General features: G+C 40.7%; 1 protein-coding gene across 10 annotated transcripts in view; it reads right to left on the bottom strand.

The window, feature by feature from the left end:
- The window catches only part of NFIB (nuclear factor I B), a 312,498-nt gene that overhangs the window by 64,929 nt on the left and 220,066 nt on the right, over positions 1-27,503 (bottom strand). For 6 of the 10 annotated variants that reach the window (XM_029055083.2, XM_029055080.1, XM_029055078.2 and 3 more), the window contains exons 4-7: positions 25,330-25,398; positions 15,572-15,692; positions 14,542-14,660; positions 2,118-2,123 (exon numbers count right to left, since the gene is read on the bottom strand). In XM_029055083.2, coding sequence (XP_028910916.1) covers positions 2,118-2,123; positions 14,542-14,660; positions 15,572-15,692; positions 25,330-25,398 — 315 coding nt within the window. The remainder of the gene's footprint in view (positions 1-2,117; positions 2,124-14,541; positions 14,661-15,571; positions 15,693-25,329; positions 25,399-27,503) is intronic. The other 4 variants (XM_003428627.3, XM_001507310.3, XM_029055079.2 and 1 more) reach the window with 1 other exon arrangement.

Here is a 27,503-nt window from a genome sequence, read left to right as displayed (position 1 = left end):
TTAATCTGGAGATGTAGATGAGACAGATTGCTTCTCAGGCATTCATCCATATAGAGCCTGGAACTGAGACACACTAGGTGAGTAGGCTGCAAAACTGCAGTCTGTGCAGCAAGGGCTCAAGGTTAAAGGATATCTTTGCTTTAAAGTGGTCAGCTCGTTTCTAATTATGGTACTTCAATTGGACTCTCCACCACCGCCGTTTCCTTGAATTCCACAACTGGGTAACACTGCTAAGAGTTCGATAATGTGGCTTAAAATTGGGCTTCAGTGACTCCTTACTGCCTTTCTTTTACCTGCTTGCTTAGCTATCCTAATTCAATGCATCATTTAGCATCTACCCAAGAATCTTGAAGTTACAAGCTCTCTGTTGCATGGTGGTGTGTTAGTACAGTATCCACCACTTCAGTGCTAGTGATCCGGCATTATTCTAGGAAGTCGCCATTAATGATTCAGTCTTGGTGACACCACGTTTAATGTGTACAGGTGATTCTCTATGATACTCTGGGGGCTCTCGTGGTAGAGATGTTGCCCAACAGTAAGAAAAGCTGGATATTAGCAGTTACCCCATTGATATGCTGGCTTTACTTATTTCAATTTTCTACTTCTCTGTCAATCACTACACCATTTAACAGTGCACTGTTCAGTGAGCAGAATTCAGTGACAGTTCCTTATTACCAGTAAAAATACTAGTCTCTTGACCAATTTAAGACAGGCACGAGAATGACTGGCACCTGCAAATAAGGATGTTCTATATCTCTAAAATTTGACAGCAGTATCTATGAAAGTTTAAATATCATTATCATCAGTGGCAATTATAGAGCACCTACTGAGTGCAAAGAACTGTACTCAGTTCTTGGAAGAGTACAACAGAAGCAGGATGTCCCAGCAATCTCATTTAATTGGAAGAAATCCAGTTGGACTGCTAAAAATTTCCACCAAAGAATCAAGTTTACCTCTCACTGAGACTATGAAACATTTAAACAAAACTGGATTTTTTTCTCCTGTAAGCAAGATCAATATCCTTCCTTACAATTAACCCTTTGACTTGGGAAACTAAAAGGACTGTTTCAGTTTCTCCAGGGAAAAGCAGAGTCACTAAAATAGAATCAAGAGGAAAGACAAATTGAGGAGGGTCACAGGTTAGGACCTTTCCTTAGAATAGCCCATACTCATACACCAATGTCCACCATTCTCACTGGACACACGGGGATTAGTGGATTTACTGCACTCATTAAAGCCTCATCGGATGAGCAGAACTGATAAAAAGTTTCCAATAAAGGCTAGGAAAACCAGAAAATCAGAGACTTAGAACAAGAGTTACTATGGAAAAGACTTAGTTCAGGCAATAGAATACAAATGGTAGGGATGACTAGTACATGAGGGATATTATTCTATTCCTCATTTCTTAGGGGGCCCAGTCCTCTGCTGAAGGACAGGGATATGGGAGGATAAAGAAGCAAAGAAGAAAATAAAGATTTAACCATTTAAATTTAAGTGAGCAACTTCTGTGTATTGCAATAATAATAATAATTATGGTATTTTTAAGCGCTTACTCTATGCCAGGAACTCTTCTAAGCACTGGGGTAGATACAAGATAATCGGGGTGGATACAGTCCCTGTCCCACATGAGGCTCACAAGTCTCCATCCCCATTTTACAGATGAGGAACTGAGGCCCAGAGAAGTGAAGTGACTTTCCCAACGTCACTCAGCAGACAAGTGGAGGATCCAGGATTAGAGCCCATGACCTTCTGACTCCCAGGCCCAGGCTCTATCCACTAGGCCATTTTGCTTCTATCATGTTTAATATTATGTTTAATTTTAAAACATATATCATAAAATGGTATTAATATAATATTTAGAGTTCTACTCAAGTGAAGTTTTCATTACCAAGATATTGCAATCTACTGGGTCAGATTTCAAAGAAAAACCAGTAGGCATGGTCAGTGTACTGAATGTTCTCTAATTGCACTGAATAAGACAGCCCCTTCCCACACCGCATGATTCAACCGGAATATTACTTCATATAAACTGAGGTCTTCAATCTTACTAGAGCTCTTTTATGTACCTGTGTATTTCCCTCACATTATATAAATTGCTAGAATCAAGGATTACTTACCGTAACCTGAGTTCTCCGAAGGAGGGTAGACACGCCAGATGATGACTTTGGTAGCTGCTCCCGGATACCCCTGGACTCGTCCTTGTAAAGCTTGAGGGGCTGCCTCCCTGGATAGCAGGCAGCCTGACCAGAAAGAGGTCAGGCTCCGCCCCTCCCATGTTCCTATGGAGGCGGGCCCCTCTTCCCTCCAGTTTCCCGACAGAGCCGGAGCCCTGCCGAAGAGAGCACAAAGAGTAAAAGGCACCGCCCTCGAAAGAGGGGAGGAGGGCGGGTGTGATCATCTGGCATGTCTACACACCTTCGGAGAACTCAGGTTACGGAATGTAACCCTTGCTTCTGCAAAGGTGGGTAACAGACAAGCCAGGTGATTACTCCAGTTGGAGGTGCCAAATTTTCAGTTTGGGCTTGGGGGCAGAACTTTGAGGGGGTAGGGAAAAGAGGGAGAGGAGGGTAAAAAGGTCGGGGGCGTGGGGAAGAGGAGAGGAAAAATAAGGGAGGAAGATGGAGAGAGAAGAGGAAGCGGGAAAGGGAATAAAAGGAAGAGAGGAAGAAGAGGAGGAGGCGGAGGAGTGGGGAAGGGAGAGGAAGGGAAGAGGGTACTTACCCTCCGCTGTCGCGCCGTCCTCCTCCTCCTCCTCCTCCTCCTCCGCCGTCTCCTCCTCCTCTTCCTAATTCTCCTTTTCCCATTCCTCCTCCTCCTCATTCTCCTTTTCCTTCTCCTCCTCCTCCTCCTCCTCCTCCTTTTCATTTCCCTCCTCTTCATCCTTTACCTTCTCCTTCTCCTCCTGTTTCTCTTCCTCCTCCACAGTTGCTGATGCCAGCCAAGAGGCAGTGGCCCTGGCATTGGCACTCGATGGGCCAGCGGAGCCAGAGTCATCCATCCTGGGGTGGCCACAACTGGCGGCTTCAGACTGGGAAGCTCTGTGGCCACTGTGCAATCTCATTGGGTGAATGCTGTTGCAGTGCCTCTGGATCCCTGACACTCAACCTCACCCCTGGAACTGCCTGTGAGGTGGATGTATGAACTGTTCTCATTGGGCTCTGGAACTGGGGATTTAGGGTGCCTCTACCCTGGCCATGGAATCCAGTGGGGGACTGAGAAATCCCGCAGGCTCTAAGGCTGGGCCAGGGGTAGCAGTCTGGCAGTAGCAGGGGCAAAAAGTGGAGCGAAGGTGTTGGCTTCACCACTAACCCCTTTCCCACTCCAAGAGGTACGGCAGCTCAGCTAGGGCTGCTCACCCTGCCCAAAAATCTATGAGAGTGGAAGCGAATGGTCTCGCCCCTTCACAGTCAATTTTATCTGTGTGATAGGCCCTCCTTGGGCCATTGGAGTTCGCCCCCCTGGCTCTAGGGTTTTCTGGAGTGGCATTGAGGTTCTTGAAACAGGTGCTGTAAGATAGAGCTACCCAAACAAGGTTCTCTACTGCATTCAACTAAGGCTGATAAAAATAATGGACCTTCCAAGGAGACATGGATCAAGGCCGCTCTCCAGTGGCTGTCCTAGCCCGATGAAGTGAGGGGAAACTAGCCCTGGCAGGTGAATCCCACTCTTTCAATACAGAAATTAATGTAGTCAATTAGCTATTTTGTCAGCATTCTCTCTGAGATAGATTGTCTCATGATCAGAGTCCCAAGTACAGAATTGCTTATTATGAACCCTACATGTTTTGGAGAAATAGCTGCCTGACATCCAGGGTATAATGGGCAGCTTCCCAAGGGGGGATTTTAATTTGGTAAGAATGGAGGCAAATGATCTCTTGCTCATGTAAAGGCTCTACAAACCACCTTGAGAAGTAGAACCAGGTGGTTAAAGATCCTGGTAATGTAGGGATCAGTCACTAACATCTGTAATTCACCAGCTTACTGGGGGAGGTGGGCAACCAGAACCAAAACCTTCTGGAGAAGGATTTGAGGCCATAGCTACATAGGGGTTCATAAATAAGGCTGGCTATCCTGGGTGAGAAAAGGTGAGTGTGTGTATTACCTATAGTGGGGGTGATTCTGAATAGCAGGATACTTGAATAGGCCCTTCATGAACCAGGTTTCTGGGAGGGCAGGGAGGCGGGGAAGGGAAAACACCTCACCAACCTACCTCTTAAAAGAACATGAAAGGCAGAGATAGCCAAGAAGGGCAGCTTGTTTCAGGAGAGACAAGTATTCCAGATGGACAAGATGCTCAAACAATTCAAAGTTCCAGCACTGGGCACAAAGAAAGAATAGCATCCAGTTTCATGGATAGGTAAGCCTAGTAGGCTAATGAGATACTGGACACATGGTTTGGCACTTCCAATATGTTTCTCTCTACCCGCTCAGGAGCCAAGCTGCTAGCAACCACATCTGTGGTCCTGGATGTTAAATCTGATCTAAGTCAGGGAGACCAGAAGCTAGTTACAACCCAGTTGGGCCACTCACACCAGGCTTAGAGATCTTGCCTGGCTGAAATGGGTGGGTGGGTTGGGGGGTGGGGGTGGGGGTCCACCCAGATTATCCTTGCACTTTGGGCCCTTAGTTTTGCTGTAATCCTGAACCCTGGGGGAAGAGTATACCAGACCTGACATTTCTAAACCAGAATCAGAGCAGCACTTGTTGCTGCTGTCACTTGTCATTGTGCTTAATAATCTGGAGCAGAGTACAGCTACTTTGCAGTTCTATTCTAAGGTATGAAGATCAACTTCAGGCCTTTCCCAATGATCAAATGGCTCTCATGCAACTTTAGTATGTGGGGACCATTTGTGGAGATCCAGGACTTCTCCAATCAGTTGGTCCAGCAAACTGCCAGGAATGGTTGTTGAGCCCTTGTATGCTACTTTTGTCAGCACTCTGACCCTGGTTATGATGACAGTCCTTTTCAGAGCCATGGCACCCAACATAAAACTTCCTCCAGGATCTGTTTGAAGGAGGGACAATGGAAGAGGGGCCAACAGAACCACATCTGCTTTCCTAATTCTGCTTCTCTTAGGAGGGAGGGCCTGATTATCTTCTCCCAAAAAATGTCTTGCCCACTGAAAATGTTCCACCCTGATTTGTGGGGTAGTTAACTTCAAATAGGCAAATGTCAAGAGCTAGCTATGGTGGCCATGGCCCTGGAAGTAGTAATAATCACATCTTTGCCTGTCCTAAATTGGGGCTTGCAGGCACTGGGAGAAATCTTAATGGTATCACAGATAGCTTAAGTGGCCTTCTCCAGTCGGCATCCAGGATTTTCTCCTGGTATTTTTTTATATCAGCCAAATAGCAGGCTTATCAGCCTTCAGAATTTAGAGCACCTAATACCCTAAGTAGCAAGATTGTTTTTACTCAGGATGGAAATAAACCCCTTGACTGTGGTGTTGGGGAAATTGGAAATGTGTCAGTGTAGAGGGTCCAGTTTATCCAACTCACTGGAAAATGGGTTGCAGGGTGCCTAGTCATCTGGGAAACTTACTGCTTCCCAGAATAGGAGGACTGAGGATACACCGGGGGGCCTTCAGGCACAGCGAAACTCCTCCTGCCTGCTCCATCTTTGAACTTCTCCATAGGTAGTAGTAATATTATTTATTAAGTGCTCACTGTGTGCAAAGAACTGTGCTAATCCCTGAGATAGGCTATGCCATATATGTCTTCTGTCTTTGAGGTGTTCAAGGTAGGGATATCGGCTTCTTAGGAGATGGTGCCTGTTAGAGCTGAGCCGAGCCCAGATGTGTCTCTAACTTGGCCTATAGCAAGCAGACTGCCCAAAGGGAAAGGAAAGCACTGCTGTTTCCTTGGTAAAAACAAATAAGAGAAAGGCAGAATGTATTTCTTCCCCACCCACTACCTCTGTTTATTCAAAGGAGGTGATGGGGAGCCTGAGCAACAGAGCAAGTTCTGAAGTGGGGAGGGGGAGAGTTTACTTGTGTTCCAGTCCAATGGGACCAAGTTGCCAGAGAGCTGCCATTGCCCACACAGCATTACTGAGAAGAGAGGAGGAGAAACTCTAATTCCTTGCAATAAGCTTTTTAACCTTTACTTAGACAATGTCCCTTTTTATGCAAGATGAGATCAGGGCAGAGCAAAGCTGCCTTCCCTTACAGTAGGTGGAGGAGGCCGGGGAAGAAGCTTCCAGGGCGGAGAGAGTTTACAGAGAGGTCTCATGCCGGGCAGCCCAGGACTAGGCTGCCCAAGCTGAGCTGTTTCCTCTCCAGGAAAGAAGTGCGGGGGTGCGAGGTGGGGGGAAGAGTGTGAGGGAGAATGGTGAAGGGGCATGACCGGGGAGGGAGTCCTGTTACTGAAGGACTGGGAATCCTCCCCTAGCCCCAGGAAAGGATGCCCCAGCCAGCTGGGCTAGGGACCCTAGCTGCGTAGCTGGGGCCCAAAGCCAGAGCCCACACAGCTATAAGGTGACTTGGACTGGATAAGAGCTAACAGCTCTTATCTCAGCTCCCTTTCTTATATTTTTATGTTTGTTTATTTATTTAAAAGGTTCCCATTATTCCTAGAATCAGGAGGAGTTCTCCAAAGCCACTAAGAAGCAGAAGGATGTGGAGGTTGAATGCCATTAAGAATTTACACTAGACTAGTGGGATTTGGAGTGAGAACTCCTTTCCCCAACTTCTGTAGGGCGGAGGAGTGAATAAGAGGGGCCAGCACTTCCGTGGAGTGCTAGAGCCCATCAGGTATTTAGGGAATGATAGCCCTATCAGTCATGCCAATGGGTGGGTAGGAGGAGGGTGGAACACCCTCCACCAGCCCAGGCCTTTAGCTTACCTGAGGTGAGTCTCTGAGATCTTCAAAGCAAGGCATCAGGAGGGAAACTGGAGGGGAGAGGAGCCCGCCTCCAAAGGAACATGGGAGGGGTGGAGCTTGACCTCTTTTTGGTCAAGCAGCCTCCTGAACTGAGTTCTTCAACCTTACTAGTAATTTTTTGCACTTGTATATTTCCCTCAAAATGTGTAAAATATTAAAAGTTGGTTTGGGAGCACTATTGAGAAGGAAAATGAAAATAAGACACTGCATGTCTCCCATTTTTTTTTTGCTTGACATATTTCAAAACCAGTTTTATTAAAATGCTCTTCGATACTAAATTTTAGAGTAGGTGCAGTGCGGAGGAGTCACACTGAAACAGTAAGCTATACCGACAAAGTCATAAATAATCCAAACGTAAAAGAGAAAAATGAATTTTTAAATGTAGGGGTGAATTGAAAAGACAAGATCCCAATCTTTTCAAATGACTATTAGGCTGTGTCTAACCAAGTAAGTGATGGTACCCAAAAAATTCACAACCCCAAAAAATGTTTTGGCCCAAATTAAGCAAATATTTTAGGTGGACGGGTTTTGTTGGCTGGAGATTTCCAAAACATGGAAGCCAAATGATAATTGTAGGGCTCAATTCAATTATCAGGAAAATTTGATGTACTGATTCATGTACATCAGTGGCTCAAAGTCATCAGGGTTCTCTCTAAAATCAAAGTAAAATGTAGCAGTTTTAAGTTTTGAAAATGAACAGCTACAATTGAGTCACATTTTACTGCCCAAATATTTATTTTTTTTTAATCCTTAAGAACAAAATAAAATACATGACATTAACAATCTACAATGGAATGACTCTGATTTATTGTTTTCTTAGTAAGTCCCCTTTACACAGTGGCTTCTTATATGCATTAGAAAGTCATAAGGATCTTCAAAATTAATGTCTTTTTTTAATTCACCCCTGAGACTCAAACATACATCCTTACTCTTAATAGCATATGATTTTATATATTTCCCTAATAATTCCAGTCAACTCGATAAAAGAAAAATAACCAAGGCAACAAAATGATTTCACAAAGGAAAGGAATGACAATTTCTCTATTAATTTTCAAAAATATTTGTAATAGAACTTGATATTAGTTTCATTAAACATAATAGAAAAGGAAGCAACTTTTACAACGTGACACTTTCTGTTTAAAGGACATCTACACTTTTGCTCAACACATCAATTCCCATACAGCATTATAAGCATTACTATTATATTCCTTTCAGAATAAAATTCTGAAAGTGAAAATATGGCTTCCTTCACTGTAAACTGGCACCAAATTTTTTTAAAAAAATCTTAACCTTTGAGAATGTATTATTCTCTGAAACTGAACTCTTGAATTAACACTGCTTGTTTTTCCTCTACATTGAGTCCAATTTTCCCAGTGCATAAATTCGCTACCTGATACTCACAGGCATTTTAGGAGAAGTATTAATATATGATACTCAATAATAATACTTAATGAGTAGTATTTTCAGGCCACTAAGGAACCAGTTAGTGCACTGTGGCAATGTAGGCAGCTTTACATATTGATCACTGTCATTTTGGGTTAAAAGGTGCTACTGATGACAAAAAGATTTTAATAGAGTGTATAAGTGTGGCTGATAGACCAATATGAGATCATCAGTCTGTTCCATATAGTGTAGGCATGAACAGTGATCATGTCTGCCAACCCTATTTTAAGTGCTTAGTTACAGTGCTCTGAACTTGGTAAGCACATAATAAATACCACTGATTAACTATTTCCTCTCTGTATTAATATATTCTTTACGAACAGTACTTGACATTATTTTCATTTCTGCTTACTTGCCAGAAATGTACATCAGAGCCTTCCCAGGGCCTCTGCTCCATGACCATCATCTCATTTCTGATTGCTACATATCAAGCTCACCTGAGTTTGAGCTTCAGAGAGGGTACTAGAGGGAAGGCTTTTGAGGGGTGCAGAACGATTGGTAGGTAAGAGGAGAAAGTCTATGCTCCCCTGGAAAGGGCTGCTTTTATTCCTCCTGATGGAAGACAAGGGGAGAAGACTTCCTGGGAGGAGTGATGCGGAATAGTTTGATGGGACCCATCTACCGAGATACCATGTTAAAGAAAGATTCTTTGGACTACAAAAGACTCCACTTTTCTCTTTGTTGTTTTTTTGTTTATAGTTTTTCTGATTTTCCATGTCATTCTATGTCTTCCTGGTATCCAGGTCTTGCTTGTTTTAAACACATCAAAAATATGTCTGTTTCCATTGCTTGGCATACTCACCTTAAGCACCTATTTCCACTGATTTTAGCATAAAGCAGACTCCAAACTTTAGAGTGAATGATCTTGAGTGCTTCAGTCAACGGTTAGACTGGGGTCTTCTACTTCTACTTGCATGAATTTTAAATGTAATTAAATGTAGTGGCTCCTACCTGTTGCTCAGTTAAGCTTGGTTATTTGTGTAAATTTTTTTAACTGCCCCATCCATCCTCTTCTCACCTCCACCCATCCCTAGACTGTAGCTAGGTTATAAACTCCCTGCGGGCAGGGGATGTGTACTGTCCAAGCACTTAGTACAGTGCTCTGCACAGAGTTAACAATCAATGCTATTGTTCCTGTTTGTCCGTCTCCTCCGATTAGACTGTAAGCCTGTCAAAGGGCAGGGACTGTCTCTATTTGTTACCGATTTGTACATTCCAAGCGCTTAGTACAGTGCTCTGCACATAGTAAGTGCTCAATAAATACTATTGAATGAATGAATTGATTGATCCCTACTCATCTCGGCCCCTCCACTATTTTAAATTTCTGTCCAGAAGGCTTTCCTGCATCTCCCAACTTCTCACATACCTCATAACCCAAATCCAACTCTGTTCATGTAGCCTGTAGTAGCTAAATCTGCCCTATACAGCCTTTTTTTTTTTAACCTAGACACATCCTAGTTGCATCTGTTCCCTCCCTGCCAGCTTCCTTGTAGTCTCCCCGCTCAGGACCCCCAAACCACAGAATAGCAGCTATGGGACAAGACCAGCCTGTTGAACTGGAAGAACTGGGTTGTGGGGAGGGGAATCACAAGTATATTCTCATTCCACCTTCCAAATCCCTAGTTGTATCCTCAATCTAGCCCAAAAGCATTGAATAAGATAAACAGAACTGGACCCACCACACAGCTCTAACTCACTCCAAAGGTGATGGAGAAAAGGTCTGACACACCCATCCATACCACTGTGGAGTAGTCTAGGAATTAATTTCTCAAATTTATTTAGAAATTGATGGATTCCTAGTCTACTGGCAACATTAAATGCTTTGTTGAGGTCTAAGAAAACAGTATAGAGATCTTGGTGTACTTCATACTATTCTTGTCTGTCATGCTGCAAAAATCAAGTCTGCTGTGTTGTTTTAAGCCTGAAGCCACATTACTATTTATGTAGGGCAAAGTTGACTATAGTGTTTTCTTCAGGAATCTGTCTAGACTCCACATTAGTTTCCAGTCAGTACTCTCCCCTTTCTTTTTGAAAGTGACGATTAGAGTAATGTCTTGGAAGTCTTGTGGCATTTCCACACATTAAGGAAGAGCTCTAGTAGAGGTCTGAGGATTAGATACTATGCTTGTAAATTTCTTGAGTAACATCATCGTATCCAGGTGCTTTTCCATTTTTTTCACAGTTTTGACTAAGGACATTACTTCCTCGTAAATAGTTGCTAAAGATCATGTTACATAGGCTGGCCTTCTGAACTTTGAAGGGCCTCCTCCTCAGTGGCTGAAGGCAAGTTCATAAGAGCATTAGAGTATTTTGCCAACTAACATTCCCTCTTTGTGTGTGATAAGGATGGTTCAATATGTACTCTTTAGCAGTGCCATGATAACATTTAAGGGGCCATTTATCTCATTTATTTAGAGATAAATAAAAATCCTTTATTTGGTGGTGGTCAACATATCTCTAGATCTCTTCAGCTTTGACTACTAGTTGAATGTGTTTCTTACCTTGATCTGAAGGATGTCCCATGGCAGGTTTCTGAAGGCCTCCAATTTGGTATAGTTATGAGGTGCTGCAAGTTTTATGGTGGGGTTTTTTTGGTGCATGTATTATTTTCATCTATAGTTTGTTTTCCTCATAATGAGTTTTGATGGTGTGTTTTAGTTATGCACAATCTTGACCCTCACTTATTAACATTTATCAGCATGGTCCTGGTGAACAAGCTTTGAGCCTGGTGAACTGGGCAATTTTTAGGGTACCTTTTCCTAGGCATTCTTCAAAGTGAGCAGTGCATTCTCCAATAGTAAATTCCTTGTGGGCGGGGACTATGCCTTTGTTTCTGTGGTAGTTTCCCAAGCACTTAGCATGCACTATGCCCAGTGTGAGCTCAATAAATACCAATACTACTACTATTAATATTACTACTACTTCAGTCAGATGCCCATATTATCACTGAACTCCACTACTGCTTAATCAGTAATCGAAAGGTGAATATCTCAAGCCATCTATGTGCATGGGACCTTTGTTATCCCACCATTAATAGGACATGAACTTGAGTTGTTTTTCAAAATGATGGTGATGGTCCAATTTCATCAACCAGTCCACATGTAACCTAAAGCCCTATGTAAGTAGACAGCTCCAAATTGGCTCTCAAGTTGCTGAAGAGTAAGCAGTATCATTTGACAGCATCTTTGGTGTCTGAATAACCCTATTCAGGAATGCACTAATCACACTGATTGGATAATGGGCTAGAAATTATGCCCTGCTGTATTTTCACATGCTCGATCTGCATGAAGCTGTCTTTTCATTGACATCTCATTATTAGGATCACCTTCAAATAAAGGCAGCTTAACATACAGACACATATAACGTCTACAGCAATGCCCTCAATGGCCATAAGTCAACCAAAAGAGTTGATGATCCTCCCAAAGTGCCGAACTACCTAGGAATAAACTGGGAGGATTTTAGTTTTCTTTTTCTCAAATTTATTTGCCCCATTCAATTTCATTACAGCAATATGGTTGCTGTTCATCAAGCAAATACAAGATACAGGGGGGTCTGTAAATGCACAGACCCAAAGTTTAGAGTTTTTTTTTTAAAAAAATAATAATGGAGTTAGAAAAGGTACAATATGTGAAAAGTGGTAAATAGTGGGAGTGATGGGTTATATTCTGTTCAGACCATTTACATATTCCTTTTAGAGAACTAAACTGCCAACCTTACCTTAGTCAAATCCCGGGCTTGAGCTTTGACTCCTCAAAGCTGTAAAAAAACTAATGACATCTTGGTCTTGAACATAGCTACTTAAACTTTGACCCAGTCTGTCTTTTTGATGATTTCAAACATTTCAAAATCTTCAACACACCAATAGTTAAACTACATTACTATGACTGCGGTGTGACAAAGTTTGCTTTTGTTTCCTAACCTATTATTTAGTATTAGCACAATTATTGCATAAGCCCTTAACATTGCTACATTCTGGTTTTTCATCAACTATCACAAAAAATAAGGAGGGAACAGTGACAAATTCCGCATCTTAAAGCTATCACATTCCCACACTACCTCATAACTATTCTCAACTTTCTGGTCAAAAAGAAAACTCAGGCAATACTTTCACACCCCAGAGCCAATTTCAGAACTAGAGACCTGGTTACTGAAAATATAACACAAGATAGTAGATGAAAATTCGGTTTATGAATAGAACTAACCAAATTTTCTATTAAAATCTAATCAAAAAGAAAGCTACCTGAATGATCACTGTTTAAAAATGCTTTCTGTGCTTGATTTCTTCATAAAATTTTAAATTAAGGAGGCCTCCCTTTTTTCTATCATCACATTAAAATACAGTATGGAGAAAAATTAATATTACAGGTGATTCTTCTGCTTCATTTAAAAGAAACCAAACCAGTAACTAATTGGAAGGAAAAAGTGACTGAAACCAAATGATCTGGAACCTAAAACTGTTGCAGTGTGTCTGAGCCCCAAAAGCCACAGTTGATGTAAACATATCATGCAAGCAAACTGCTTTTTATTAAGCAGCAAGTAATGAATGAAATTTAGGGGAAATCAGTAACTCCCTTTTTATGAGGAAAAATATTTCAGGCTCAACAAGAAAAATACACACAAAAACAAACAACCAACAAGAAAACAAGAGAAGGAAATGTTTCAAAAGATTATGTTTCAAATGAGAAAAAATTATGAACATTTAGAAAGCAATCATTAAAGAAGAAAAAAAAGTGGAAAAGACTAAGTTCCAAGAAAAAAAGTTTAGAGCAATGAAAGATCTGTTCCCCAAAAAGTCAACTGGAATTTTCAGTGTGAAGGTTGATTAGCAACGTAAAAAGGACATGAGCAGTAGAACAAGAGTGGGTCTTGAACAGGTAACTAATTCTGCTCCATAATTTCTTTCAAAAACTGTACCCTATAGTTTTGAAGTTGCCTCCAGAAATCATGAAAGGGTCCCCTAAGTCTATGGCTGACAACTTCCTGAACTAGATTTCCACTCTTTTAAAAATTTCAACAATAATTTCATTGGTAATAGCCCTACTCTCCAGTCTCCAGATCCTAGGATTGCAGCAATACATCCCCAGATGCCATGGAAAGGAGAGCAAACTACCTGCTACCTCCTTGATTCTCTGATTGAAGAAGGCTAAGGGACTGGTTGGAGGGGACAGTCTGTTCTCTTACTCCTCATGTCCCTGCCAAAGTGGCTCTCAGCTCATTGTTGTGGTAGTCCAGAAGAGCAAAATTACAGATGTCACGTTGGTGGATGAATAACCATCATCATAAGCCAAAGCCTCAGATCCAAGACATAACATTAAATGTCCTTGCGTGCCATTGATGGCAAGCCCTGCACATCAGTGCTTCATATCATCAGTGCATAAACAGAGATAGCTTAGAGGGGGTATACATTTTCATCTTCATCCCACCAAATGACTACAGATTTATGACTCTACAAATTTATGACTGCCTATTATCTCCCTGCTTGGGGGAAAGTGTCAGGTCAAAGTAAAAGACAATTTCGCTGAAACTGCCAGCATTTTGATATTTGAATTTGAAAAGAGAAAGATTCCCCTGATTAAATTTTCATTTTCCATAGTTAATGATCCCTCTTTAATTGTGAAAAGATGTGGACACACCCTATTTTTACTGTCTCTCACACACACAAAAGAATGTGATTTAGACATACAAATACAAACACTGTTGTAGTCCAATTGTTTTGATTTTTAAAAGCCATATCTTTTTCCTAGAGCTGTCTTAAAAGCCTCTTTAGTTAGGAACAAAAATGATACAACCTGGATTCTAAATTAGTATTTCATCTGTAACAATCCATGTCATGAGAACAGGGTAAAAGGTGACTAAATCATAGAATCTAGAGAAAGAGGGTTTGACAAGTGCATTTTTAAAAATTCCATTGAAAATATGTGTATTTTATCAAATTTTTACCCTTTGAAAGCATCAAAGTAATCCAAACCTTTCACAGATTTCAACATCACTTAACATTAAAGATACTCGGGTGGTTGTTCTTTACCTTTACTGAAACATATATACCTCATCTACATCACTAGAGAGCAAGCTCCTTGAGAGCAGAGACTGTGCCTATTTTTTAAAGTGTGCCTCTAGGTGTTAACCATAAAGCAGTTGTACCTTGTGTGTGCTAAATGAATGCTAGTTGATTATTGTCACCAACACTTTAGTATAAAATCATCTGCATATTACTCACCTTGATCTCTTTCATGCCATGTCCGACTGCCAGGAGCTGGTGAATTTGGAGACGGATAAAAGTCTCCTGTAGGACTTGGTTCCATATTTTCATCTATGGAGATCGTTTTGGGTCTTTTGCTGTCAAAATATAGCAGTTGTTAACGGAATATTTGGTGGGTGAACGGATGTAAATAATTAACATTTCTGATACTGTGGTTCTAAAACTACAAAAAGAATATGAAAAAAAGGAATCATTCTTTGCCTCAGGTCTCTTCGAAGCCTCCTGAAATAATAATATATTTTCAGGTGATATATAATAGTATTAGCCATTTTTGGGTTTGTACACTAAATGTCAATGTAAAATTTGTGGTAACTATTTTAAGACTTTTCTAGGCTACTTACAATAGCATTGAATAACAGAGAAAAAGCCTGAATCAAATATGGAATATGCTACTAGTATTCTAGCTTGAATGAGATAACTCCCTGTCCTTTGCCCATTAAATCCAAACATTGATCTTCTGCTCAGCTAGAACATAGGACTCGGTGAAATGTAACACAACTACTATTAAGGATGCATTCCAGACTGGATAGTTCCTATTCTCCAGGAAGCATTAAAAAGGATTAGAGTAGTTTTGCAGTTCTTCCCCTGTCCCCCCCTCTGCCCCCCACAATGTACCGCCCCAAGTTACAATATCTCCCCTCGAGTTTATCAGGAATCTAGAATGTTTCGTCGAACTACCCCATCACCTTTAAGGTGATCACAATTATACCTGTACGACTATACAGGGCTCTTTTTCATTATGGTGGAGCTTCCAGCTTTTCATCACATCCCAATCATAAAAATGATCGTCTTCTTCAGCCAGTGGCAGAGAAAGTTGTGACGCTACTCATTTTTGAAAACTCTTTGATAAGTCAAAATTAAAAACTTTTATCAAGATCAATAAACATTCTCAAACAGTATTCTCTTTTAGACATTGCTGGTATGCTAAAAAGACACCAAAATCAAAAAATGAATCCCTACAGACAAAACCTTTTCTTAATGCAGTTACCTGCTTGGTGGAGAGGATAGGGACCTCTGTAAATTTACACCAGAGTTCATGTCATGATAATATGGCTGGCTCGGAATCTCTCCAATTGGGAAGTTCACCCCAGTTCCCTGGGTTATAGGTGCTGAAGAGAAAAACATGAATAAGTTTTAGAAATGACATCTAAATCTAGTATCTGATCTTCATAAACATATAGAGCTGCTTTGCAAGTACAGCCATTCCTACTACAATATGAGAGCTGTATCTGGGGAAAAAAACATGTAAACCAAAATCAAGCATGGTTTCAAAAGTAAATAAGAGATTAGGGGAAAGATGGTTAGGAAATATTTGACACAGGACACAGAGGGGATCAACAACTTTTGGGCTCCTGCTTCTAAAACATTTGCTTTCTGGATATAAACACTGCATCAGTTCCTTAGCATTTAACAGTTTAAAGTTTGCTGTTTCCAGGAAACATATGGTTTGGTGAACTTAAAGTATTTACAATGAGTTCACTATACAATGCTAATAAACTGATACAATGTTTCAAATACAGAATCACAATGCCACCCTATGTGGAAATATTCCTTTGCACAGCCGCATCACGTTATGGAGAATTCATGGATGTGTTACACCACTATGTTCCTCTATTCTTCATCTGCATTCTATTCAGATTGCACCCTAATATCTCATGTCATTGCAGGAGTGATTCTATGTACACTATTATTAGCCTATAATAATTGTTTCAATAACCTACCTTTTTCAAGGAAATACAATAGTAATACAATGTACTGAATTAACTTTCTTTTACTGCTTTCTGGTAAATAATCTAGAGCTCAGATTGCCTATTTGCAAGATCAGGAAAAGGGACCACATATTTTGAAACAAAATTCAATAAACAAATACAAATGAGTTACCTTTTTAAACACTACTTCAGAAGGTCTTAGGGATGTGGAAGGGATTTTTTTTGTCTTTCATATATTCTCATTACATTACTATTGACAACAGGCAAACTGACATTATCTTTAAAATTAAAAAAAACCCACCCTTCATTCATTCATTCATTCAATAGTATTTATTGAGCGCTTACTATGTGCAGAGCACTGTACTAAGCGCTTGGAATGAACAAGTCGGCAACAGATAGAGACAGTCCCTGCTGTTTGACGGGCTTACAGTCTAATTGGGGGAGACAGACAGACAAGAACAATGGCAATAAAACAAGAACAATGAAGTCTCTTCTCATAGAAGGTTACATTGAGGGTCAGAGAGTGCGGAGAAGAAGAATATAAAATGAATTTATACTGAATATCCTTTATTTTCTACTTAAAGATCCCAAACAAAAAAATGCACATGTAACATAGTAATAACTGAAGTTGTATCTGCCTTTAAACATCAATACCCTGTATCTACCCCAGCGCTTAGAACAGTTCTCTGCACATAGTAAGCGCTTAACAAATACCAAATACCATAATTATTATTATCAATACACCTATTGTTTTCTCTATGGAATACTTTAGTCTTCTTTTATGTTTCAAGAATAATTGTATGCTCTATAATACTATGTCTCGAGGTTTTAATTCTTTCGACAGCTAAAGTACAGCATTATTTGTTGTGGCTTAAGGTATACTGGAGGTTAACACATACAAGGTAAGAAATCCCAAGGTAAACATGTGCAATTAGGATTATTATTAGCACTTCACTGCCTGTAACTCATGAAGCAGTTCAGGAAAATGAACTTTCTTTCTGATAGCAGACGGTTTACAAATTTAAAAATGTGAGCACTTTTGGGTGGAAACTAGCATGAATTTGATTTCAGAAAGCTTTGAGATAATATCCAATATCTTAAACTAAATTAATGACTTTGGAACTTTCATTAGTTACACCTACTACTAATCAATCAATGGTAATCACTGAGTGCTTCCTATGTGCACATCAATTCAACCCAAGATATGGAAGGGGTGGGAAGAGATATACAGGTATATATCCAGGATATGCGTGTAATATGTTTTTGAACATGCAGATGTATTGCAAATGGATGTATCTTCAGGTACATTTTTCCCATAGACTCATGTGCAATTTGTTAGGTTCTGTTGCAGAACCAGATCCAAAATTAACTACTAGCCAAAATACAGGCAAGTGAAAATGACACTGCAGTTCAACCCTCCACTTGTCCTGTCCCCTCCAATAGTTCTAGGATTTTCTTTACTGCTGTGAACTCCAAACATGCTCTCCTCCACCCCACCTAGTATTTATTTTTATTTTGGTAAATTAGGAACTTGTGCGGCTACTGCTCAAGCTATGTGTCACTGTCATTGGCAGCAGGAGGGAACAGGAAAATGTCATGTGGTCAGAAGTCTTGGTCATGGTCCCCTCTCCTTGCCCCAAATAGAAGAGAGACACAGCAGTTTGGATCTGACTACATCATTTCTGTACGCCATTTGTACCCTACTATCCCCCAGTGGGGGCCCAAGATCCATCCGCTCAGAAGCTGCTCCCCAGGGTCTGCTTGAGTTGATCTCCTGTTTCCAGCTTCCAGGGCCCCCAGGAGCTCTGAACCTGTATCACCCTGGGCACACATCCCCTTCCTAGGCCCCATCTGCTGGTGTTGGGGTCTTGTTCATGCTCTTTGACTGGGTCAAACCTTCCTTGTTACATACATATCGAGCTGCCTCTCTGTTCTCTCTGCACTGGAGCAGCCCTGCCCCGTCACCACGGAGACCAGGCATGGTTCAGTTCAGAGGCCATCACCAATAATGGAGGTGGTGGCTCCCTAGTGGGGGAGGGGGAGTGAGTGGATGTCAGCCAGCTGCACCAGACTGGCATTCTGGATGACTCAATGGTTCAGGAGAATTTACAGCAGCCACAACACCTTGGGAAATTCTACTAGGAGTTAGAGCTAGATACATGTGGAGGGCAGTAGATTGAAGATGTTAGAGAATAGAGTGAAAGATCACAGCTAGATAGAACCAATCAATTTATGGTATTTATTGAGCACTTACTATGTGCAGAGCAATGTACTAAGTGCTTGGGAGAGTACTCAAGTCAGCTGCCTCCTCCATTGAAAGGAGACAGGCCAGGATCCACTCCATCTGGAGGTGTCCGAGAAGGGATTCTGGTATTCATTCATTCAGTCAGTCAGTCAGTCATATTTATTGAGCACTTACTGTGTACAAAGCACTCTACTAAGCGTTTGGGAGAGTACAATACAACAACAAACAGATTCCCTGCCCACAACGAGCTCACAGTCTAGAGTTGGAGACAGATATTAATATACATAAATAAATTACAGATATATACACTTGTGCTGTGGGGCTGGGAGGGAGACTGAATGAAGGGAGCAAGTAAGGATGATGCAGAATGGAGTGGGAGAAGAAGAAAGGAGGACATAGTCAGGGAAGGCTTCTTGGAAGAGATGTGCCTTCAATAAGGCTTTGAAGTGGGGGAGAGCAATTATCTGTCTGATATGAGGAGGGAAGGCATTCCAGGCCAGAGGCAGGATGTGGGCAAGAGATCGGCAGCAAGATAGATGAAATCAAGTTACAGTGAGAAGGTTAGCATTTGAGGAACAAAGTGTGTGGGCTGGGTTGTAGAAGGAGACTAGGGAGGTGAGGTAATAATAATTATAATGATAATTATAGTATTTGTTAAGCCCTTGCTATGTGCCAGGCATTCTACTAAACTCTGGGGTGGATGCAAGCAAATCGGGTTGGACAGTCCTGTCCCACATGGGACTCACAGTCTTAATCCCCATTTTACAGATGAGGGAACTGAGGCCAAGAGAAGTGAAGTGACTTGCCCAATGTCACACAGCAGAGAAGTGGTGGAGCTGGGATTAGAAACCATAATTCCAACTCTCAGGTCCATATTCTATCCACTACACCATACTGCTTCTCCTAAGGAGAAGACGAGGTGATTGAATGCTTTAAAGCCAATGGTGAGGATTCTTTGTTTGATGCGGAGATGGATGGGCAACCACTGGAGTTTCTTGAGGAGTGGGGAAACATGACCCGAATGTCTTAGAAGGAAAATGACCCAGGCAGCAAAGAGGAGTATGGGCTGGAGTGGGGAGAGTCAGAAGGCAGGGAGGTCAGCAAGGAAGCTGATACAATAATCAAGGCGGGATAGGATAAGTGCTTGTATTAATGTGGTAGTAGTTTGGATGGAGAGGAAGGGGAGGATGTTAGCGGTACTGTGAAGGTAGAACCAACAGGATTGATTTAGTGATGGCTTGAATATGTGGGTTATTGACAGAGAGGAGTCAAGGATAATGCCAAGGTTACAGGCTTGTGAGACAGGAAGGATGGTGGTGCCATCAATAGTGATGGGGAAATGAGTGGGAGGACAGGGTTTGGGTGAGAAGATAAGTTCAGTTTTAGCCATATTAAGTTTGCTGGCAGTAGGAGATGGGGCTTTACCAAGGATCGAGGGATATTCAGGCGAGAGTGGCAATGAGTTTGGGACATGAAGGGAAGGAAAACTGCTTGGAACAGAGAGATTGGAAATGGAGCAATATAAAGGAAGAGGAGGTGGGGAGAAAATTGGCTTAACAGCTGTGATTGGAGGTAATTTCAGGGGCAGGTTCTATGGATTCTGAGGTACTTCAGCAATTAGTGTATAATGTATACCTGGACTTTTCGGTTCCGTGGGGTCTACGTAAGCTGGGGTATGCCCATACATACTTCAGTGCTAGGCCAGAATAATGGAGTTTATATACATAGGGCATTCAATCAGTGATATTTATTGAGCACTTATTGTGTACAGAGCACTGTACTATGTGCTTGGGAGAGTACATCAGAGTTAGAAATATGATCCTGCATCCAGGAATTTACAGTTCAGAGAGGGAGACAAATATTAAATTACAGATAGTGGAAACAACTGAATATAAAGATATGAACCTAAGGTATTAAAAAACACAGACTGTATCACAGATTGATTTATGTAGAGTGGTTATAATCTAAGGCATACCTAAATGTTTAAAAATGAACTCCTCATCTTCCCTCCTAAACTCACTACTCTTCCATCAACATCACCATCCTCCCTGTCTCAGAAACCCTCAACCTTGGGATCATCTTTGATTCCTCAATATGTTTACTCTCCTATTCAGTCTTCTGCTAATCCTGACAGTTCATTCCCCAAAATATTTCTCAGAACTGCTCCATTCGCTCCACCCAAATAGCCATCGCTGTGGTTCAAGTTCTCACATTTTCCCTTTTAGATTACTGTATCAACCTCTTACATTCCGCAGCCCAAATCAACTTCCTGAAATGTCATCCAGCTCACATCTCTCCCTTCCTCAAAACCCTCCACTAGCTACCCATTTCTCTCCATATCAGGCAAAAACATGGCTGCCCAGCTCTCTCCTTATGATAAATACTTGTAGAGTCAAGACTCCACAAATAGAGGAATGCTCATTAGAACTACACAATCAGTTGTGTAGGTTTCTGACTAAACAACTATTAGGCTACTTGGCAAAGTAGACAGGACAGCAGGAATCCTGAAAGATAGCCCACTGAGGTGAGAGGCATAGTGGCTACAGAAAAAAACAAAAACAAAACCCTTCACGATGTGCTACGTCTCTTCCTACCTACTTATTCACTGCACTCCCTACTCCTATTCACTGCATATCAGCTCATCCCCTCTAGACTGTAACTCATTGTGGGCAGGGAATGTGTCTGTTTATTGCTATATTGTACTCTCCCAAGCACTTAGTACAGAGCTCTGCATACTGTAAGCGCTCCATAAATACGATTGAATGAATAAATGAACTCTACTTTCCCAAGTGCTCACTCTCACCTCTCCTGCTTCCCCAGCCCCTTACTCATGCCCTCTTCCTTCAAATCCTCCAGACAACAGGTTTACCCATCTTCAAAGCCCTTCTGAAATCCTACCTTTTTTCTCCAGGAAGCCCTGATAATTTTCTTCTTCCCAATTTTTACCCACCCACCCATCCTGATCTTGATCTTCCAAAAGTATCTTTTCAAGAAAGAGCAACCCCGTCATCCCTGATTGCTATTCACCAGACTTGTCTAGCTATTGGTTTTATCTCTAAAAAGACAAGGGCTATATCCTAGTTTAGTCCTTGAGACTGCTTCATTATATATTTAAAACATTTGTCTTGTCTTCCTTTTATGTGAACATTGTGCATATGCTGCCATACGAGAGCTGCTTAAGTATTATGTTATTATCCATTCTTCACACATGCCCCACCATGCAAAACTGTGTTGTGTTGAGCTTTACTGTGGTACTTGGTCAGTAGGCTTCATTCCAAAAACTCAGTGTTGTAATTAGGTCTTGCCACTTGATGTAGAGCAAAGCTAGTAAATTATGATAATGATGATAACAATAATAATAATAATGGTACTTGTAAAGCACTTACTATGTGCTAGTAAATGGTGCTATTTAATTTGAGAAGCTGACTGTGGCTTCAATCAATATTATTTATTGAGCTCCTTCTGTGTGCAGAGCATGTACTAAGCACTTGAGAAATAAAGTTAATGGATGTCATCAATGCCTTCAAGGAACTTACAATCTAGTGGGGAGATAGACACTAAAATAATTTACATATAGGAAGAAGAAGAAAAGTGAATGCGTAGATAAGTGAGTGCTGAAATAATGGGGTATGCACAAAGGCTACAAATGAATGTGTAGATAAGTGAGTGCTGAAATAATGGGGTATGCACAAAGGCTACAAATGGTTATGAATACATATCTGGAAGCTAGTAGAGAAATTCTGGGGGTGGGGGCGGGGGGACGTGTAGGAGATCTAAATGTCCAGTCATTTAGAAAGTTGGACATCACAGTTTTATCAGGTTTTAATTTGTTATGAAGTTTGCTAAGGCACTGACACCAAACACTGATGCTCAACTACCATGCTGATTTTCTCGAGTCTGTTTACTTCTTTATCTGGATATAGTTGGTTAGAATACTGCTAAGTAGCAGAATTTGGCAACGGCATTAAGTTCTATGTTGCTCATAAAAATGTTTTCTTGTGCTTAGGGTTTCACAGGCATAGGAGGGTACATTTTTTTTCAGGCTTATTGTCGGTCAACAGTGTTTGTGCTAACTGTGAAGTTATTCATAATCATCTACATGTCTTGTGTCCTTGCTTCAAGAGCACGGTAATTAGTATTAGCATTTCCTGGATGACTGTCTCAAAGTTTTTCGATGTTGTACGGTGAATTGAAAAAATTTTCCAGTGCATCAATCACATTCTAACAACTGTTTCCAGGTCCTTTGTCACATTCTCAAACATGGCAAAATAGAATACATTGAAAAGTACCATACATAACTTCTAGCTCTGCCTCTTTAACTCTGGTTTGACTAACCATGCTGTCATGGGGTAACTTAAGGATCACAGTTATCATCTCAAGGCAACCAAGTTGCTTAGTAGTTGCTAGAACCCAGGTTCATGAGGTCATATGCTCTTGTAAAATCTACAAATATAGTCTTTAGGTCTTGATATCGCTCCTCATATTTCTCCTGGTGATTGTGCAGCAAAGATAGGGAAACTCTGCTAAGTTTTAGTCTGAAGCCTCTTTGTGATTCAGAAAGAGAAGCTGTGAAAAACAGCGTAGTATAGTGGTCTGGGAGTCAGAAGGACCTGGGGTCTAATCTTAGTTCTGCCACTTCTCTGCAGCGTGACCTTGGGCAAGTCACTTAACTTCCCTGTGCCTCAGTTACCTCATCTGTAAAACTGATATTAAGACTGTGAGCCCCATGTGGGACATAACTGCGCCCAACCGGGTTATCTTGTATCTACCCCTATGTGTAGTACAGTGCTTGGCAGAAAGAAAGCATTTAGCAAATGCCATTTTAAAAAAAAAAGTGGATGGAAAATTATGTTCCTTAGGCCACTAGCCAGAAAGATTCTAGCTAGAATTTAGCTGGCAATGGAAAGCAGTGAGATAAGTGGAATATTTACGCAATTAGTTCTCTCCCTTTACTTCAAGAAGTTGATAATTATGATGACCTTTGTAAAGTCCTGTTAGTATTTCCCCAGTGTCCCATACAATGAAGAAAAGCCTGGTCAGCCATGTAAGCTTGTAGATTTCTGCAGGAATGCCATCAGATCCAGGTGGTTTTACATTTTTCCTTGCGTTCACTGCAGTAGTGACTGCAGAAGACCCTGTCTTCTCCTTTTTGCAGGTTTACTATGATAGCACCTCATCCTCAATGTTCAAAGCCTTGTTCATCATTTTTCCATCATGTCTGCAAGATCTGTACTCTTTACCAGTGCTGTAATACTATATGGGGACCATATACATGTAGTTCTTGATTTAAAACATTTCAGCTTTACAACATATTGGTTTTAAGTTTACAACACTAGCTTTTTTATTGCATAAACTTTGGGGGTGCAGATAATGGGTGCATGGATGCTGTGGTGGAATGGGAAAGATTTTTAAAAGCAAGTATGTGAGAAAGTTTAAAGACAGCAGCAGGTGGGAAGGCAACTGGGGACATCACCTGCAAGTAAGTCTTCCATAATGATAAAAATGTCAAATTTTGGTACCATTTTAATGATTCACTCCAAATCATCACCGAGTAAATCTCATTAGTATTTATGTTTGGATGAAGAAAGCATATTTCCCCCATTTTAAGGACTTTAAGGTGGGGTGCAAAGTGACCTCATCCTAAAATTCAGGTTGTAGCTAGGGTAAAGGGAATGGTTACCTTAATATACATGGGATCTGGATTTCAAACCCAGCTCCACCACTCCCTACTGGGTGGTCTTGGGCAAGTCATGTGATTATCTCTGCCTCAGTTTGTTCATCTGTAAAATGAGGATTTAATACCTGACTCCCTCCTTCCTACTTTGACTCTGAGCTCCAAGTGGAAAACAGAGTCTGTGTGTGATCTAATTCCATTGTTCCCAGTGCTTAGTACAGTGTGTGGCACATAGTAAGTGCTTAACAAACTTCACAATTATAATTACTATTATTATTATTAGAAATTATACGGAAGAGAGAAATTGCTAAAGAGGGCCAAATTGGGCAGCTGTCTTGAAGGTAGTCCAGAACTAGTATAAGAGCTTTTAGATAAGCTAGGGGATTCAATGGATTTATGTTTCACGAAATAGTCATTCAATTTAGTATCTTTTCATGTGAACCACCATAAGCCAAAGGGGTCCATCCTAACAAAAACAGCAGTCACGTTATTCGTCTGCCGACTCTATTATATTGTTCTTTCCCAAGCACTCACATAGGAAGTGCTCCATAAATACAATTGATTCGTTAAAGTTTTTTTTTTTTTTAATCTGACTTTTTGTGGGGGTAATAAGACTTTCCATTTATTACTAGCTGCACTCTATAAAACAAGTTTATTCCTGAACGCCTCTCTACTCTTCAAGTCCTGCGGGGGGGATATCCTATACACTTTCAACCACCAAAAAGCAAGTTTAAAATAGTGTCATAACAATATAAAATGCACAAGTCATATTTTCTATGAAAAAATCTGTTAAAGCCTGAGAGTGAAAAATGCACTAAAATTAATCAATATCAACTGCTCATCATTTAAGGGCAAATCAGATGTTTATCCAAAAGGGAAATTGGTTGCATGAAGTATAGTGATTTCATCATAATCATTTTAGAAAGGAAGAATGAATGGATTAACCACAGAATCTCAGCGGAATATGCTAATAAGTTTTTTTATATCCAAAGACTCTCATATGCCTAAAGAAATGAGTGTAAAATGTATGTTCACTATGCAAACTATTTTCAAAAACTGACATTGTGAGAAAATTTTCAGTCATTTGATGAATCAAAAAAATAAGATGTAGGACTTACTTCTGGACACTCTCACAAGTTCTGCCACATTGAAGACTCCAGATTTTACAAAACTATCCTCAAGATACCCTGAAACAGAACAGCAGAAGCAATTAGCATGTGTAGGAAAAGAATTTGCATGCTACAATTAATCTAAACATTTCAATCACCCGAGAAATATCCAAGATTCATTCGATTAAATTTATTGAGCACTTACTGTGTTCAGAGAACTGTACCAAACGCTTGGGAAAGTACAATGTAACAATGAGCAGACACATTCCCAGCCCACAGTGAGCTTACAGTCTTGTTTAGAGTAGAGAATAGGATAAACTATCAGCTCAAAATTCCCATGAATACAAAGTGAGTCTTCACAGACAAAAGCAGAAATGGTACATATTCAACTTCTCTATGTATTCTTGACAAACACCTAAGTTAAGGGAAATAGGATTCTAGCACCGCTTACGGTGCACAAATTGTTACTTCCAACACTATGACACACTGTATTGAAACAGGTTCATATTTTTCCCCAGTTTGAAAACAATATTGTGTCCAAACTTGTATTGGAAACACATATTATGGCAGAACTGTAAGGAAAAATTAAAACCATCATCATCAGCAATGGTATTTACTGAGCAGTTACTGTGTTCAGAGTACTGTACTAAGCACTTGGGAAAATCTAACACAATGGAGTTGGTAAACATGTTTCCTGTCTACAACAAGCTCACAGCATAGATGATCAAAAGGCAGTTAAGTTCTTCTGCAAAAAGAGTAGGCAGCTATTTGTTTTTCTTCCATATCTTTAGATAAAGTTATCTATTTATATCTATATCTAGATATAGATATTCATGAATGTTAAATAACCTTACAGAATCTAGTCTGACTTTATGATTCCATCTGTGTATATTTCTATGTAGAAGGTTTGGTTAGGAGATTAATTTTAGAGAACGGAAGAAAGGGGCTCCTAGGGTAAGAGTAAGACAGTTTAATGAGGAATCTGTTCACCAATAGTATGGAATTTCTGCTTTACATTAGAGGCAAGGGAAAGCTCAAGAATGGGGAAGCCAGCTTGACTTGGTGCCTTAGACCAACAGAGGCTCTTGAGCACTAGGGTCTCAGAAGCCCATTTAAACTACTGCACTTGGATAGAGTCCAGATATTTTAAGCTACTATTAGCATTGAAAACCTAGAAATTTTATGACCTGAGTTCAAGTCTCCCTCCTCTTTTCTCCATTTTCTACAACAGTTTGCCAATGTGAAAATCATAGCTGCCTCCCAATACAACAGAATTGTCAGAGCACATTGAGGAGCTTGTCATAGAACACTGGTTGGTGAGTCCTGAACTAACTATTGGCCTCTGTCCTCCTCATGAAAGTCCAGAGGCCAAGCCAATACATAGGAGAGGACAGAAGAGCTTCTGTTGACTCCCTCTAGCTGTGGTGTTGCTGTTATGGTTTGTAGACAGTGGTGCCCCAAGGTCTCAAAGTGCTAGAGCAGCAGGCTGGCCCAGATGGAGGCCTTAGGCCAAGTTCTTCCTTCCACTGCTCTCTACAGGGGGTAGGACTTTAGCAAAATCAATCATATGTTCACTAGCTCAATCAAAGAAATGGGCTAACAGCTAGATGATTCTCTCTTTTTGTTTTGCTTTGGAAGAGAAGAGTAATGGAGGAGGTGTGGAAAAACGTAGTCTTATTCTGGAAAGAAGCTATTTCTACGAAGTAGTTTTTCGAAGCTTAATAGTACAGTTATCAGATTGGTGCTATTGTGAACAACAGGCATAGTGCCAAGCACTGTGTGCACCAATTTTGAGAGGCAGCTACTAAGCAAGTCCCCATACCTGTAAAAATAAGTAGCTGAGGGCTGTTTGCCCTTTCTGGCTTTAGAGAAAGTAATTTGTGCACAAAACACTTCACTCATCTTCTACACCCCCTGTCCCCTTGAGTCTGCTCCTCATTCTAAACCTATAAGTACAATACTGGATGTGGTCTAACCGTCTTCTTTCTTTTTCTTTTTTTTTAGGTTAGAGGTTTATAAACCAAATGTTTTTGAAACAAAATCTACAAAGAAAAAAATCTTTGGTTTTTGCACTAACTTGCACAGGCCTTGTTCTCAAATTACTTAAAAGCTTTATTTATGATGTCTGGTCTTACAAATCCTTAACCAGCCGTTTTAGTGTCTTTCTATTTATACCTTTATGA

The sequence above is a fragment of the Ornithorhynchus anatinus genome, chromosome X5 (assembly GCF_004115215.2).
Source record: "Ornithorhynchus anatinus isolate Pmale09 chromosome X5, mOrnAna1.pri.v4, whole genome shotgun sequence".
Classification (NCBI taxonomy): Eukaryota; Metazoa; Chordata; class Mammalia; order Monotremata; family Ornithorhynchidae; genus Ornithorhynchus; species Ornithorhynchus anatinus.
This window is presented reverse-complemented; position numbering and strand designations above follow the sequence as displayed.